Source organism: Chrysemys picta, chromosome 1 (genome assembly GCF_011386835.1).
Source record: "Chrysemys picta bellii isolate R12L10 chromosome 1, ASM1138683v2, whole genome shotgun sequence".
NCBI lineage: Eukaryota > Metazoa > Chordata > Testudines > Emydidae > Chrysemys > Chrysemys picta.
In genome coordinates, this window is record NC_088791.1 from 253,296,449 (window position 1) to 253,312,354 (window position 15,906).

The window sequence follows — 15,906 nt, forward strand, 5'->3', positions numbered from 1 at the left end:
TCTTTAGCTACCCAGACATGTGTTTCCCATATTACTTTTCCAACAGAAAATATCCACTAAAGTCTTAGAATCCATTGGGGACAACTTCTTCCATCAGAAAGTAGTCAGGGGGATAGCTGTTTTGGACTTGATTTTGACCAACGGAGACTAATTGTTTGCTAATCTGAAGCTGGAAGACTGTTTGAGTGAAAGTAATCATGAAATGATGACTTCATGATTCCAAGGAAAGAAAGGAGTAAGAGCAGCAGAACAAGGACAATGGTCTTCAAAAAGGCAGACTTTAACAAACTCAGAGAACTGGTAGGTAAAGATCCCATAGCAGTTTCTAATGGGCACAATATGAAAGGCACAACTGCAAACTATTTCAGTGCAAAAGAAACATAGGGAGGATAGTAAGACGCCAATATGACTCCATCAGGAGCTCTCTAATGACCTGAAAATAAAAAAGGAATTCTACAAAAAATGGAAACCTTTCCAAATAGCTAAGGAGAAGTACAAAAGAATAGCACAAGCATGTAGTGACAAAATCGGAAAGGCTAAGGAACAAAATGAGTTACACCTAGCAAGGGACATAAAAGGCAATAAGAAGAGGTTCTCAATCTTTCCAGACTACTGCACCCCTTTCAGGAGGCTGATTTGTCTTGTGTACCCCAAGTTTCACCTCACTTAAAAACTACTAGCTTATAAAATCAGCCATAAAAATACAAAAAAAAACCAACAACAAAAAAACATTATTACTGAAAACTTGCTTACTTTTTCATTTTTACTATATATTATAAAATAAATCGCAACCCCCAGGTTGGGAAACACTGATATAGCATACAAAGTAGCATAAACAAGTCATTCTCTGTATGAAATTTTAGTTTGTACTGACTTTGCTAGTGCTTTTTCATGTACCCTGTTGTAAAACTAGGCAAATATCTAGATGTGTTGACGTACCCCCTGGAAGACTTCTGCGTACCCCTGGCTGAGAACCACTGACTTGGATAAAGGAGCGGAGAGTATGTTTAGAAAATTTGTAGATACCATCTGAGGGGCTGCACTTTGAAGGACAGGATTAGAATTTAAGATGACCTTGACAAATTGGAGAATGGGTCTGAAATCAACAAGATTAAATTCAATTAAGACAAGCGCAAAGTACTACACTTAAGGTGCCTCTCCCCGCCGCAGCCCTGAGCACCTGCACAGCACTTAATAGGCTGCCGCGCTGCTGCAGAGCTTAGAGAGAACTTAGATTACAGTAGATCACAAATTGAATACAAGTCAACAACGTGATGCTGTTGTGAAAAAGCCGAATATCATTTTGGGGTGTATTAACAATAGGGTCGTATGTAAGACACAGAAGATAATTCTCCCGTTTTACTCGGCACTGATGAGCCTCAGCTGGAGTCCTGTGTCCAGTTCAGGGTGCCACATTTTAGGGAAAATGTGGATAAATTGGAGAGAGTCTAGAGGAGAGCAAATATATATAAGTGATAAAACCTGACCTATAAGGAAAAGTTAAAAACACTGGGTATATTTAGTCTGAGAAAAGAAGACTGAGGGGGGATCTGACAACAGTATTCAAATATGGCAAGGGCTGGTATAAAAAGAGCCTGTGATCAATTGTTCTCCATTTTCACTAAATGTAGGATGCTGCATATTAAGTCCATTACTACATAAGGGGTTAGGGAAAACTTTCTAACTAGAAGGGTAACTAACTCTGGAATAGGCATCAAATGGAGACTGTGGAATCCCCATCAGTGGAAGATTTTAAGGAAACATTGGAGAAACACCTATCAGGGATGGTCTAGGTTTACGTGATCCTCCCTCAGTAGAGGGGGCTGGACTTAGTGACTTTTTGAGATCCTTCCAGCCCTATGATTCTATGATAGCCATGTTGTTTTCTATAGTAACCTGTACTTTTCACCTATATTCACATCTCTCTTTACATGCTAAAGTGATAGAAAAATATGTAAAACATCTGTATTATGGAAAGAAAAAAAAAATCAAATAAATCATACGTGAATTTTAAGAGAGGTTCCATTCCAGGCCCAGGGAATTCATTTAAAATCTCCATTGCTGTTACATAGCCAACAGATGGGATTCCTTCAGTGTAGTCACTTCCAAGCAAATAGGCCAAATTAATTAACTTGCTTCTGTCTAACCCTGTAAGACAGAAAATGTAAACCAGACATTACTCTATGAATTTAAACTCTGTTCTCCCAAAGACAATAATAGCACATTATCTGAAAATAAAAACAGTAACAGGAAAAAGCACAGGCATTAACAGAGATCAAAGCTACTCTGATTCAAGATCAGGGCTTGCTTTACATGCTGGACCAATCTCAAAACATTACTGCTGGCCCAATCACTAGTGATTGTCTTAAGGCACTGTATCTGACAACCCCTTCGAATCAAAATTAAATGCTGTTTAATTGGACTTGCATTAATTTCTGGCCTTTAAATTTCTTTATCTCTCTCTCAAAAAAAGTTATCACCACAATAGTTATGATTCTGAATGAGTTCCAGTAGTAAAAAGATATAGAACAAAACTGCTCATCAAAAACAAGCAAACAATATATCCAGCACTTGCACCTTACCTAGTTGGTTTTGAATATCCACATATTGGTAATATTCCACATACTTGTTTTGACTGAAGAAATTTTTATAAACATGCCGTGCTCCAAATAGCCAAATATCACTATCGTCAGTGATTGTCCCAGATGTCTGATCAGTAAGATCCAAGACAGCACATTGAGCCTCTGCCTCCATAGGTGCTTCAATGTAAGGAACACCAAACAGACGGAGAAGTTCCTACAGGAAGTGGGGAGTGGGGTTAATACTTCATCAAAAAGGACAGCTCATAATACATACTTGCTTAACTCAAAAATGTGCTTGGTTCACATTTGGATAATGTTTACCCATTCACAGAAAACCTAAACAATTTACATAAAAAGGTAAAGAGGCCAAATCCTACTCATCTTACTCATACAAGTAGTGCCAGGAAAGTCAAGCATTACAAGATCCCCTTACTTTGTTGGAGTTTGAGGATTTTGGTTTTTGACCCATTCAAACCTATCATAGTTTTCCGTTTTCTAGGGGAGATAGCCCTGGGATGTGATGATGGGGCCTGGAATAGCAGTTTGTGGGGGCAAAAAATCTGTATCCAGGATGAGCTGAACTGGAGAGGAGATGGAGGCAGGGACACTCCCCATCCCCAGCTTTCCAACCAAGATGCCATGCTGACCTCATAAGGAAGAAGGTGGCCTTCACCAGTTGGATAGGTCATTATTTTGTCAACTATACTCTCTTTGGATCTAATTCCACAAGCCTAACACATGGCAAGGAGCACCTTATTCTGTGAGGAAACCCATTACTACGCAATGTGAGCTAGGATGGAAGAAGACAGTTCAAGAATATAAGGTGTTATGCAAGCTGTATTTAATGCAAATATGTATAGGAACAGGACTGCACTATACTTCAAAAGCATGTGTCCACCGGCTCTCTTTTTTAAAAAATGGTTAAATGAAAAAGAAGAATATATCTAGGAACAGGGTATCTCAGTGCAGAGACAAACCACCACAAATCAGTTTTTATAGATTTTGAGGTCTTCTCTGAACATCTAGTCTTATTCTCCTGCAAAACACATGCCCTCTAATTTCCCATAGTAACTTCTGCAACAGACCCACAACTTCTGGTTGAATTAGAGAATACCTTTCAGAAAGACATCTAGTCTTAATTTAAAGACTTCAAGTGACAAAGAATCCACCACGTTCTTTTCCAAGTTGTTCTAATCCTTAGTTACCCTCATTGTTAAAAATTGGTGCTTTATTTCTACGCTGAATTTGTCCACTTTCAGCTTCAAGCCACTGGATCTAGTTATAACTGTCTGTGAGATTAAGCACCCATCTGCTATCAGAAATCTTCTCCCGATGTTGGTACTTTTAGACCACGGGTCGGCAACCTTTCAGAAGTGATGTGCTGAGTCTTCATTTATTCACTCTAATTTAAGATTTCACGCGCCGGTAATATATTTTTAAGTTTTTAGAAGAGCTCTCTCGAGAAGTCTATATTATATAACTAAACTATTGTTGTATGTAAAGTAAACAAAGGTTTTTAAAAATGTTTAAGAAGCTTCATTTAAAAAATTAAAATGCAGATCTTATCAGTTTAGTGCAGTGGTTCTTAACCTGCGGTGCATGGGGGTGCAAGATGCCCTTTCTGGAGGTGTGAGACATGGGAGATTTTTTTTAGAAGGTAAATCATCAAAAACACAAATTAAGCACAGGCACGTAAGTACAGGGGGCTGGGGCAGGGGGCCAGGTGGCTGGAACCCCAGACCAGCAGCGAGGTGAGTGGGGCCGGCGGCTGGTATCCCAGGTCGCAGCAGGCTGAGCAGGGCTGATGGCCGGACCCCGACTGGCAAGGGGCCGGCGGCAGGAACCCCAGACCGTCAGCGGGCTGAGCGGCTCAGCCCACCCCCGGTCTACGGTGCTATCCGCCAGTGCCTGCCAGCCCGGGTCCCAGCTGCCGGCCCGCTCAGCCAGCCTCACCCAGACCCACAGCAGGCTGAGCAGCAGTGTCCCAGGGGAAAAAAAAAAAAAAAAAAAAAATCGGCTTGCATGCCGTAGGTTGCCGACCCCTGTTGTAGACCATGATCAAGTCACCTCTTAACTGTTTCTTGAATAAGCTAAATGCTCCCTCTAATTTTTCTCCCTGTACTTCTCAATTCCAAAATGACTGAAAACAAGCTAAGTAAATCACTAACTTAGAGAGGAAAACACCCACCCTCCTTAACTGGGTAATTCATTTGTTTCAATACAAGTTACTCAAGTGAATATTCTTTTAGGAAAGTGAAGTATTACAAGGCTTGAAAAGTCCTCAAGCATGTCTGAGAGCAGACACCACTTTAAATTCTGGTGTTCCCAATTTACAGATTCCAGGAAGTCCACTTTGGACTTCACTATTGCTATTGATTTAACGTGAAGGGTGCTCCAGTTCTATAAATGATGTAGCATACAACAGGAAGACAGAGACAGTTGTGAGCAAGTAATTTTATAGCCATATTTCTGACCATGAAAGATAGCAATAACATCCTAGACGTTTTTTATTTGTTTTTCTAAAAATTCCTATAATAATATGAATGAATGGTATATTTACATGTCTCAATGGTGCGGATAAATCTTTAGAAACGTGTTCTGATAAAAAGGTTTCAGACTGGACTCTGCTAAATGTGCTGTTATGTGACATATAACAACTCCAGTTATGCGCGCGCGCACACACACAAATCTATGGAAATTACTCTCCCCATTTCTTCTCCTTCCTCCCTTGTACAAAGTGTGGATGTGCGTTAGTGAATCATTTTTTAGTATTTTCAGGCTGATCTTATTCATTTTTATCTAATGCTACCAAAAGCTAGAATGTTTACGTTTTTTTTTAGAGCTGCTGATTAATCGCAGTTAACTCATGCAATTAACTCAAAAAATTAATTGCAATTAATCAGTTTTAATCACACTGTTAAACAATAGAATATCAATTGAAATGTATTAAATATTTAAGATGTTTTTCTCCATTTTCATATATAGTGTAGTCTGTGTTGTAATTGAAATCAAGGTGTATATTATTTTTTATTACAAATATTTGCACTGTAAAAGTGATAAAGAGAAATAGTTTTTCAATTCACCTCATACAAGTACTGTATTGAAAGTGCAACTTGCAAATGTAGATTTTTTGTTACATAACTGCACTCAGAAACAAAACAATGTAAAACTTCAGATCCTACAAATCCACTCAGTCCTACTTCTGCCAATCGCTCAAACAAACTTGTTTACATTTACAAAGATAATGCTGCTCTCTTCTTATTTACAAATGTCACCTGAAAGTGAGAATAGGCGTTTGCATGGCACTTTTGTAGCCTCTTTGCAAGGTATTTGCATGCCAGATATGCTAAAAATTCGTATGCTCCTTCATGCTTCGGCCACCATTCCAGAGGAAAATGCTTCTATGCTGATGACGCTTGTTAAAAAAATAATAATGTGTTCATTAAATTTGTGACTGAACTCCTTGGGGGAGAATTGTATGTCTCCTGCTCTGTTTTATCCGCATTCTGCCATATAATTCAGCTGTCTCGGATGATGACCCAGCACATGTTCTTCGTTTTAAGAAGACTTTCACTACAGATTTGACAAAACGCAAAGAAGGAACCAATGTGAGATTTCTAAAGATAGCCACAACACTCGACCCAAGGTTTAAGAATCTCAAGTGCCTTTGTGTGGAGCATGCTTTCAGAAGTCTTAAAAGAGCAACACGCCAACATAGAAACTACAGAAACCGAACCACCAAAAAAGAAAATCAACCTTCTCCTGGTGGCATCTGACTCAGATAATGAAAATGAGCATGCGTCAGTCTGTACTGCTTTGGATTATTATCGAGCAGAATCCATCATCAGCATGGACCCAGGTCTCCTGGAATGGCAGTTGAAACATGAAGAGACATATGAAGCTTTAGCGCATCTGGCACATAAATATCTTGCGACGCCGACTACAACAGTGCCACGAGAATGCCTGTTCTCACTTTCAGGTGACACTGTAAACAAGAAGCGGGCAGCATTATCTCCTGCAAATGTAAACAAGCTTGTTTGTCTGAGCGATTGGCTGAACAAGAAGTAGGACTGAGTAGACTTGCAGGCTCTAAAGTTTTACATTGTTTTATGTTTGAATACAGTTATTTTTTGTACATAATTCTACATTTGTAAGTTCAACTTTCATGATAAAGAAATTGCACTACAGTACTTGTATTAGGTGAATTGAAAAATACTATTTCTTTTGTTTTTTTACAGTGCAAATACTTGTAATCAAAAATAAATATAAATACTTACACTTTGTATTCTGTGTTGTAATTTAAATCAATATATTTGAAAATGTAGAAAACATCCAAAAATATTTAAATAAATGGTATTCCATTATTTTTTTTTTAATTGCGCAATTAATTTTAACCGCTTGACAGCCCTAATTTTTTTCAGCGATCCCTTGCTTGAACTGTTGAAGTCTGTTTCAAAACAGTTTGCTCAGTTTTTACCTGTTAAATTAGGATCAGTTACAGTGTTAATAGTCTGTCTGCCACCATGTGGCTTGCAATATCTCAAGCTCTTACCAAAGTACAATTAATTGGCGGCGCCCGGGGGGGGGGGGCGGGAGGGGGGGGGTGTTTAAAAATCACATCATGGTGAAAATATGAGGAAGCCTTTTAACCTCAGAAACTGGGACACAATTTATACCATATGAACTATCCCTCTTTTCCTCCAAAGAAAGCTTGCAAATTAGTATTTTGGAACACCGTTTACAAGTATTAGATCATTTATACCACCACTGCGCGTTACTTCATGGGGTGTCAAGTCAGTATAGTCTTTAATCAAGACCAGATACCTTTAAACCTATAAGTATTTAAATCAAGATAGAGCTATAGCATATCTTTTAGAAAGAGATCCTAACAAAAGTTATGGACTTGATGCAGAGATTACTGGGCGAGGCTCTTCGGCCAGTGGTATGCAGGAGGTCAGATAATCATCATAATGGTCCCTTCTGACCTTAAAAATCTATTAATCTATAGGAAACCTTAACTGGCTACAGTTTACCTGCATTAAAATTAGAGTGATTCTATATTATTGTGAGGGTTTAATATTCAAAGGATTTTGCATGGTTCACATGCCTCGTACAGAAAGAGCCAAAGATCAAATTCAGGGTGGGGTGGGGTGTTGCTCCCTCCTTTCAGTGTTGTAGAGGTAAAAGAAGTCAGGGGTAGCATTCAAGCACATTTTTCATTCAACTATGGTAAATACGAAATCTAAGCCCCACAAAAGTGAAAAATCTGTAAGGATTCAAAAAAATACTATTGTGCATATGTGCAGTAACCAGAGCCTGATACAGCAAGTGCTTACATGTCCAAAAAAAATAAGCTACTAGCATGACTTCAACTGGTAAGAAATGCAGAAAAATGAACACACACAAAGCTTGATATGGCACACAAAAGCATAACTAAAACAATCTTTTGGCTTTTCACAGAATTATAGAAATGTAGGGCTGGAAGGTACCTTGAGACATCATTGAGTCCAGCCCCCTGTGCTGACCATCCTTGATATGTGTTCTGTTCTTAAAAACCTCCAATGATGGGGATTCCACAACCTCCCTGGGAAGCCTGTTCCAGCGCTTAACCACCCTTATAGATATTAGGAAAACCTTTCTAGCTAACTTCAATCTCTCTTGCTGTAGATTGAGCCAATTACTTCTTTTCCTTCCTTCCGTGAACAAGGAGAACAATTGTTTGTATATTTTCAAAAATTGTACATTTCAACAGTACAGTTTTTAAAAAGTTTCAGTTCAAACAACATTAGGTACAACTTGCTGTACTTCACCTTATAAAGGCTTTTTAATTTCTACTCAATCTTATTGCTCCCTTCTCTTGCCCCACACTAAAAAATATAAGCTTGATATTTGAAAAAAGGGAAGATACTTTCCCTTATTTATTCATGAACTATAAACCGTAACTGTACAGTGTAACAGTAGTTATTTCGAGCATTTTGAATCTGAGACATGTTCTTTTAATATTCTCTCAAGTAGGCTGAGGAAAGAAAACAAGCTCGTAAGCGAGAAAAGTGACCCAGAATTAAACATTATAAACAGTTTTTGACATACTGTTTGACTTGCCAAGAAGTACAAACAAGGATTTTTATTTTTAAATGTCAATATGAGCGTCAACAAACATTACCTGACTTTCCAAGAACATCTGTCCTGTTACAGTGGCAGCAATACGCTCTTGCTGTTGTTTTTGAGCCTGAAGCATGTTTTGCTCAACAGAAAGGTTGTTCTCCAAAGCTTCCAATTCCTCCTGCACATTAAATGAAAGCAAAGTTTGGTCATACCAACAGTGAAGTATATTAATTGTTTATACATATATATGTGCTTGACTATAATTACAACAGGAGCCTGTGCACCACTAATTCACACAGATGCCTGTAAGTCTTCATACTCTCCTAATGAAGCACATCATAAGGATATAAATAGAAGAGCTGAGCACTCATAGCTCCCACTGACTTCATCTGGAGTTGTGGGTGCTCAGCACCTCTGAAAAAAATCAGGCTCAATATATTCTGTACCTTTCAAGCAGACAAATGAATAAGACAGGGATGAAGCCAGTAAGTTAAAGGAGGCACACAATAGCTCTGCCACAAGTTCCCATTCAGTAGCGTCCTTTAGAAAAGCAATTTAACTGGAGATTACTTTACTATTCACTCAATACAACTAACAAAAAAAAAAACAAGTATCATTACCAAACTAATATCTTGCCACTCATTCACTGCATCTTCCCTGTCTTTTTCGGTTTCAGTATTCTGATGAATAGTCAACTGCACTTCTTCAGCAGTATCTTTAAGGAGGTTCTCTGTGGCACCCTCATCTCCTTCCTTCTCCAGTTCTGTAGCTGCTGCTTCAACAGCCAATGTCTCATCAGGTTCAGAGGGAGCATGTGATGTCTTAAATATTTCACCTGGAAACTCAGTGTCATTACTAATTTCACTGTCCACTTCAATAAAGCTACCTGCACAAGGGGGAAAAAAAAAAAAAACCACACGATTTCTTCCTCATTAAGGGAAAAAAATACCATACTCAACTCCTAAGATACATTCATTTTGTTTTTTATTTCCATCAGACAGAATTCCATGCTCCAGGACTCCTCTGAGCAGTCCCACTGTTAGATGTTGACATTCCCTACTTCTCTCTAAAAACACCTAAGAACTTTTGCTGCTCTCACAGTTTCTGTAGTACCTTTTTTTGTTTCAGACTAGTGATGTCCTGAGCAGACAGAATTAAATATTGATTGTCTGAACTGGCTTTACATTTTTCTTTATTTCCTTATAAGATTGATACTGATGTAGAGTGTGAAAGCTTGAAGAGTCTTTACAGTTAAGATAAGACAGATTTTCTCTTTGGAAATATCAGCAATTGGCCTTTTTATTCATTCAGTTTTTAATAATTTGTATTGACTTGATGAGAACTGCAGTTTTACTTTCCCCTCCACTCAGTGTAAAGTTTTCAGGATTAATGCTGATAGGAATATAAAAATACAGCCGTAAAAATAAAGAAGGCGTGTGATTTAGGAAATTTTAAGTTTTACTTAAGAGTTATTGATTTATTTAGAGGAAAAAAGGAACGGGGGAGGGATGTGTGAGCATGAGTATATATCTATGTTTTTCCTGTTGCGTAGAACTTCCCCCAAGAAAAAAAAAAAAAATCATGTTAAATAGCTTCTATGTGGTATGACTTCTGTAGAACTTTTATATCAGAAACCTATATTATAGGTAGGTAGGTGTGTGTGTGTATATATACATATATGAGTTGGCTTGTTTTTAAAACAGAAGATATCACTCATTACTTTGCATAATCTTATTTTTAAATGAGTAATGAAATTGTGACTGTGTGTAATAAAAACAGAAGATAGAACAGAGCATAAAATGTTTACAGTTTTAAATGCATTGTATAGGAAAACAAAACAGTTGAAAAATAAATTTTAGTGTAAGTCTTTAATGACAGGAGCAAGCATCGGAATGGCCTGATCCCTCAATGAATTTCTCTCTTCACCACTGCTATGAGAGGAGGGAAGTTTACACCCATGAACCCAACATACATGAGGGGAATACCACCCTTCCTGCTGACCTCACAGTTCTATGGGTAGGGAAGGGCAGCAGGTGTCTGCCAGATTCTACACCAAGCCCACATATCAAAGTAGTTCAAATTAATTTATGCTGCTTACCTCTCTGTGCCATGGAATTTCCTCACCCTGTCAAGGTGGGATCCAGGTGCAGCAGACAGGTAAGACCTTAGCAGCATGACCTTTTGCATGAGCCAAATTGTTCATGGAGCTAGGGGAGCTAAAGTGGCTGACCATCAATACAGAGTTTGCTCAAATTTAGAGAAAAGAATGGTAAATTTTGCCTTCCCCGCCAAAGAATTATATGAAACTACAAGCTGAAACTACAGATTTCAATTACCATGAATGGCAATAATGTTTATTATATAGTAGTGTGCGAGCATCATTACAGTTTAAAGGTCAACCTTTCTAAATCCTCTAAAATGGACACACACACACACAAATTTCAAAGAAATCTGACTATCTCAGGAGGTTCCAGGATAGGATTAGTGATGCAAATTTGGAGTCATTCAAGCCAGGGGTTCTGGAAATAAGCCCTTCCAAAAAATGACATTTTAAAAATAAGTTTCTAGGTGTTTTTTTGGGGGGGCCCAGAGCTAGAAATCAATGTATTGAGGAGATATGGGTCAAAAATGGTTTCAATCTGCAGCATTTTACCTAAGGCAGCGCATGGTACCCACTAAATCTTTGCAGGACCCAAATTAAACAGCATTAAAGAAAATATACATGTTTACACTGTAAATGTACCAATACAGAGAAAGGATTGCCATTCCAACTATTTTTTATGCTTTAAAGCTCGAATCTTGTAAGTGGTCTAACATCCAATTGTTTAAGTGGATTGCTTTGAAAATTGGTGTACTTCATGGAGGTGCAGTGTAGCATTAGTGATTCAAATTTGGGTTCATGACCAAAGGATTCCCAAGTTGCAGACCCCCCTGCCCCTCCAAAAAAATAATAATCTGTTTCTTTCTGTTGCCTTGGACTGTTAAACTGAGCTAGGAACTAATGACTGGGTGAATCACAGACCTCTCGAATCCTGTGACCCTACCCTTCAACATCACTAAGGATAAGGAAAACACAAACCCCCACCTAAGACAAAAGGACTTCGGAACCAAGTAGCTGTTGGTTGCTACAATTTGTGAATCACAAGTGGCAATTTTATTTTGCAGGGGTATGTAATCAAAGTATATGGGAAAATAAAGACATGTGAATGCTTCCGGGGAAAGGAGGGAAGTGGGAGTGAAGAAGAGTGTGAATAGGGGTGAGAGGGGTTTGGGGCTGCAGCCAGGAGAAGGGGTTTATGGGGAAGGAAATAAATGGGGATTGGAGGTTGGAGAGGCAAGGTTAGGAGCTCAGGGAGGCCTGGCAGCCCTCACCTCTGCCTGCATCCCCAATGCACCTCACAGCTCTGCCGGCACACCGTCACCTCTCTGAACTCCAACAATATTCCACTATAAACAGTTTTTCTCGGCTCTAGGCACTGCACTGGAATCAGATTATAGAAAGGGTGAAGAAATAGCAATAGAACTGTTTTTATACCTGGGAGTGAAGACTTCAGAGAAATGCTTGCTTGTGGTGGGAAGGCGTGGATACAGTAGTGGGGAGGGGGGCAGGTTGGATGGAGGAAAGCACTGGATGAGTCAGGGGCATAGTTGGGGAGGGATGCTGAAGCAGGGCTGGTGAAAAGTGGCAGGAGGACAGGCATGGGGAGGATTGCGGCTGTCTCAGTATGCTAACTACCTAAATGACTACTAACTCCTACCAAGATCATTTCCTGTTCAAAAACCGAGGTAATTCAATGGCAAAAAAAAACAAACTACATTAATGCAGAGTTACGGCTGCTGGCGGTATGTTGTCCTCTTGCAGAACACTCAGTTTAGCAAAACTCAAATGTCTGAAAACTAGGAAACGCAGTTAAGGTTGCTCATGCACCCTTAACTCGGTCCTCTTTCATCAATGCCCAATATAGCTTGTTAACACACCCTGCCAACCCCACAGTTCCCGAAATGTATAAGCTGTTCACCTCCTTTTTCAACCCATTTCATCCACAGGGTTCCAGCTAACACAATGAAAGGGCAAAAAGATGGGGAAGGGGAAAGGTTGCTCACACCTTTCCTCTACCCTCTTTGGGCAGTGCCTCACTATGCATGTAACACATACCCAAAGAGGCCCTTGGCACTTAAGATTCAGGAGGTTCCAGATCCTGGTGTACAGTCACACACTTAGCTACCTCCTCAGACAGAATACCACATGTAAAATTTAAGGACCACTTCACAGCATTTTACAGCTCTCTTACACTTACTCACAGGATACAATCTCACTTTCATGTAACCATCATTTAAGCATTAGAATCATGTTCCCCCTCGTTGCTGACAATGCCCTTTGTAAGAATACTCCTGTGCCCTGCTAATTATACAACATGTACACAATTCTAAACTGAAATGATGCATACTGCATCCTGAGAGTACATGTGCAGCTCTTCCCTTAGCACTGACACCTCAGTGTGCAAAACATAGATCTCCTCATATCCTAATCACTGCCCTGTCACACATGTACACATGTCACAAACACACCTTACTTCGCAGGCCCAACTGCTGCCTCCACCATTTAGTGCAAGTACACCTAACACACTGACTGCGCCTGGAGTGTATGCGAATAATTCCAATTGACTACTGCCAGGGGAATAGAAGGAATGTGGCATCCTCAACTGCCTCTCCGTTCCCTTCCCCCCATAGTATTAGATGGAATCCTGTAGGTGAGACAGAATGAGTGGAATGTAAAAGGAGGTGAACAGCTTACACATTTTGGGAACTGTGGGGTTGGCAGAGTAAAGGTATCTGTGTTAACAGGGTGGATTTGCTGAAAGAGGGCAGAGTTAAATATGCATGTGCAGCATGCAAGAACTCTGCAGTTCTTGGTTTTCAGATGTTGGAGTTTTGTTCAACTTAACATTCTGAAAAGGCACAACATACCACCAATCAACATTAACTCTGCCTTAATATAGGTTTTTTTTTGCCATTTAACTGAATCATTAGTCAAAATGTTAAGATATCAATTGACAGCTGACGTATATTGTTAGTCAGTTTTTTGCTCCCAGAGGATCAGAGAAAGTTTTATATTAAAATTGGAGGAAATCGGTTACTTATCAAGAGAAGATGTATTTATAGGTTGCCAGATTTATTGAGAAAACACAACTAAGAATAGAATCTCAAATTTGAGGTTCTAATCCAAAATCTGACTTGGATACGGGACAGAAGTGTTCTTCCCTGCCAAATTAAGTTATTATGGAGCCTAAGATCGGTTATTTCTATATAAGGAGACAAAAGGGCTTATGGACACTGGTCTCGTTTCCCAGGGACTAAAATGATCATGTCAAACCATTGGACGATCTCAATCTTAGAAAAAAAATCTTATTTGCCTGAGTTCTGGCAAATCCCAGATCACCCAGTTAACAGTTTATACCATATACTTTTAAAAATGAATATAACATTTGGATACCAAAATACATTTTGTTATTCAAATGACTACTTAACTCTTGCAGCATCACAACCAAATGCAAAGGATGGTCTGGGTATTATTCTTTATACAGAACACTTTTATATGAACAGTTCTGTCATGCTTACTGTGCTTTGCTACATTGCTGTTGCTGGGTTTTGGTAAAGAAAAATTTCCAAATAATTAATTTCTCTTTGACAATCAGAAAGACTGAATACTGCTGGAATATTAAGCGTAGTATTGGAAAGTTCTTCTGATTTATAAACCAGTATCAAAACAAGACAAATTTAGGAATGATCTCTGAAATGAGGCTCATCATAATTAGAGCAACTGTCAGTCCCTCTTCAAGAAAATATTGATTTGTGACAGAGGATAAGAAATCATCATTTTAATCAAATACTCTCATTTCAAATTCACAATCCAATAAAATTACTTCTCCCTACAATTAAAGTATTAAAAAATTCCATATTAAAAACTGCTTTGTACTTTAAAAAAAATATGAAGCACTTCTTCCCATCTTCAAGAGATTATATATTTAATTGTCAATAAGGCCAAATTTAAAAGTCATACATAAGAGATGTTTTAAAAATACAGCTTTGTCTCTATTAGAAGAGGTAAAAGCAAGGGTTATGTCAGTAGATTGTAAACTCTTCAGGATAGGGAATCTTGTCTTCCTGTGTATCTGTTCTGCTCAACAACTTTATTAATGATCTGGATGATGGGATGAATTGCACCCTCAGCAAGTTCGCAGATGACACTAAGCTGGGGGAAGAGGTAGATAGGCTGGAGGATAGGGGTAGGGTCCAGAGTGACCTATACAAATTGGAGGATTGGGCCAAAAGAAATCTAATGAGGTTCAATAAGGACAAGTGCAGAGTCCTGCACTTAGGACGGAAGAATCCCATGCCCAGCTACAGGCTGGGGACCGACTGACTAAGCAGAAGTTCTGCAGAAAAGGACCTGGGGATCACAGTGGATGAGAAGCTGGATGATTAGCAGTGTGCCCTTGTTGCCAAGAAGGCCAATGGCATATTGGGCTGTATTAGTAGGAACATTGCCAGCAGATCGAGGGAAGTGATTATTCCCCTCTATTCAGCACTGGTGAGGCCACACCTGGAGTATTGCGTCCAGTTTTGGTCCCCCCACTACAGAAGGGATGTGGACAAATTGGAGGTAGTCCAGCAGAGGGCAATGAAAATGATTAAGGGGCTGGAGCACATGACTTATGAGGAGAGGCTGAGGGAACTGGAGTTATTTAGTCTGCAGAAGAGAAGAGTGAGGGATAGCAGCCTTCAACTACGCCTCTACCCCGATATAACGCTGTCCTCAGGAGCCAAAAAATCTTACCGTGTTATAGGTCAAACTGCGTTATATCAAACTTGCTTTGATCCGCCGGAGTGCGCAGCCCAACCCCTCTGGAGCGCTGCTTTACCGCGTTATATCCGAATTCGTGTTATATCAGGTTGCGTTATACGGGGTAGAGGTGTACCTGAAGGGGGGTTCCAAAGAGGATGGAGCTAAGCTGTTCTCAGTGGTGGCAGATGACAGAACAAGAAGTAATGGTCTCAAGTTGCAGTGGGGAAGGTCTAGGTTGGATATTAGGAAACACTATTTCATTAGAAGGGTGGTGAAGCACTGGAATGGGTTACGTAGGGAAGTGGTGGAATCTCCATCCTTAGAGGTTTTTAAGGCCCGGCTTGACAAAGCCCTGGCTGGGATGATTTAGTT

At 39.4% G+C, this 15,906-nt stretch overlaps 2 protein-coding genes across 2 annotated transcripts in view; both read right to left on the reverse strand.

Annotated features, from left to right (window-relative positions):
• The window catches only part of LOC103306335 (protein-lysine methyltransferase METTL21E-like), a 42,913-nt gene extending 40,778 nt beyond the window's left edge, over positions 1-2,135 (reverse strand). The window contains exon 1 of the mRNA XM_065581036.1: positions 2,004-2,135. The gene's annotated coding sequence lies outside the window, so the exon portion shown is untranslated. The remainder of the gene's footprint in view (positions 1-2,003) is intronic.
• Positions 1-15,906, reverse strand: part of LOC101935754 (DNA excision repair protein ERCC-5) — a 78,796-nt gene that overhangs the window by 6,588 nt on the left and 56,302 nt on the right. The window contains exons 20-23 of the mRNA XM_065581201.1: positions 9,308-9,573; positions 8,746-8,865; positions 2,583-2,796; positions 2,004-2,148 (exon numbers count right to left, since the gene is read on the reverse strand). Of these exons, the coding sequence (XP_065437273.1) occupies positions 2,004-2,148; positions 2,583-2,796; positions 8,746-8,865; positions 9,308-9,573 (745 nt within the window). The remainder of the gene's footprint in view (positions 1-2,003; positions 2,149-2,582; positions 2,797-8,745; positions 8,866-9,307; positions 9,574-15,906) is intronic.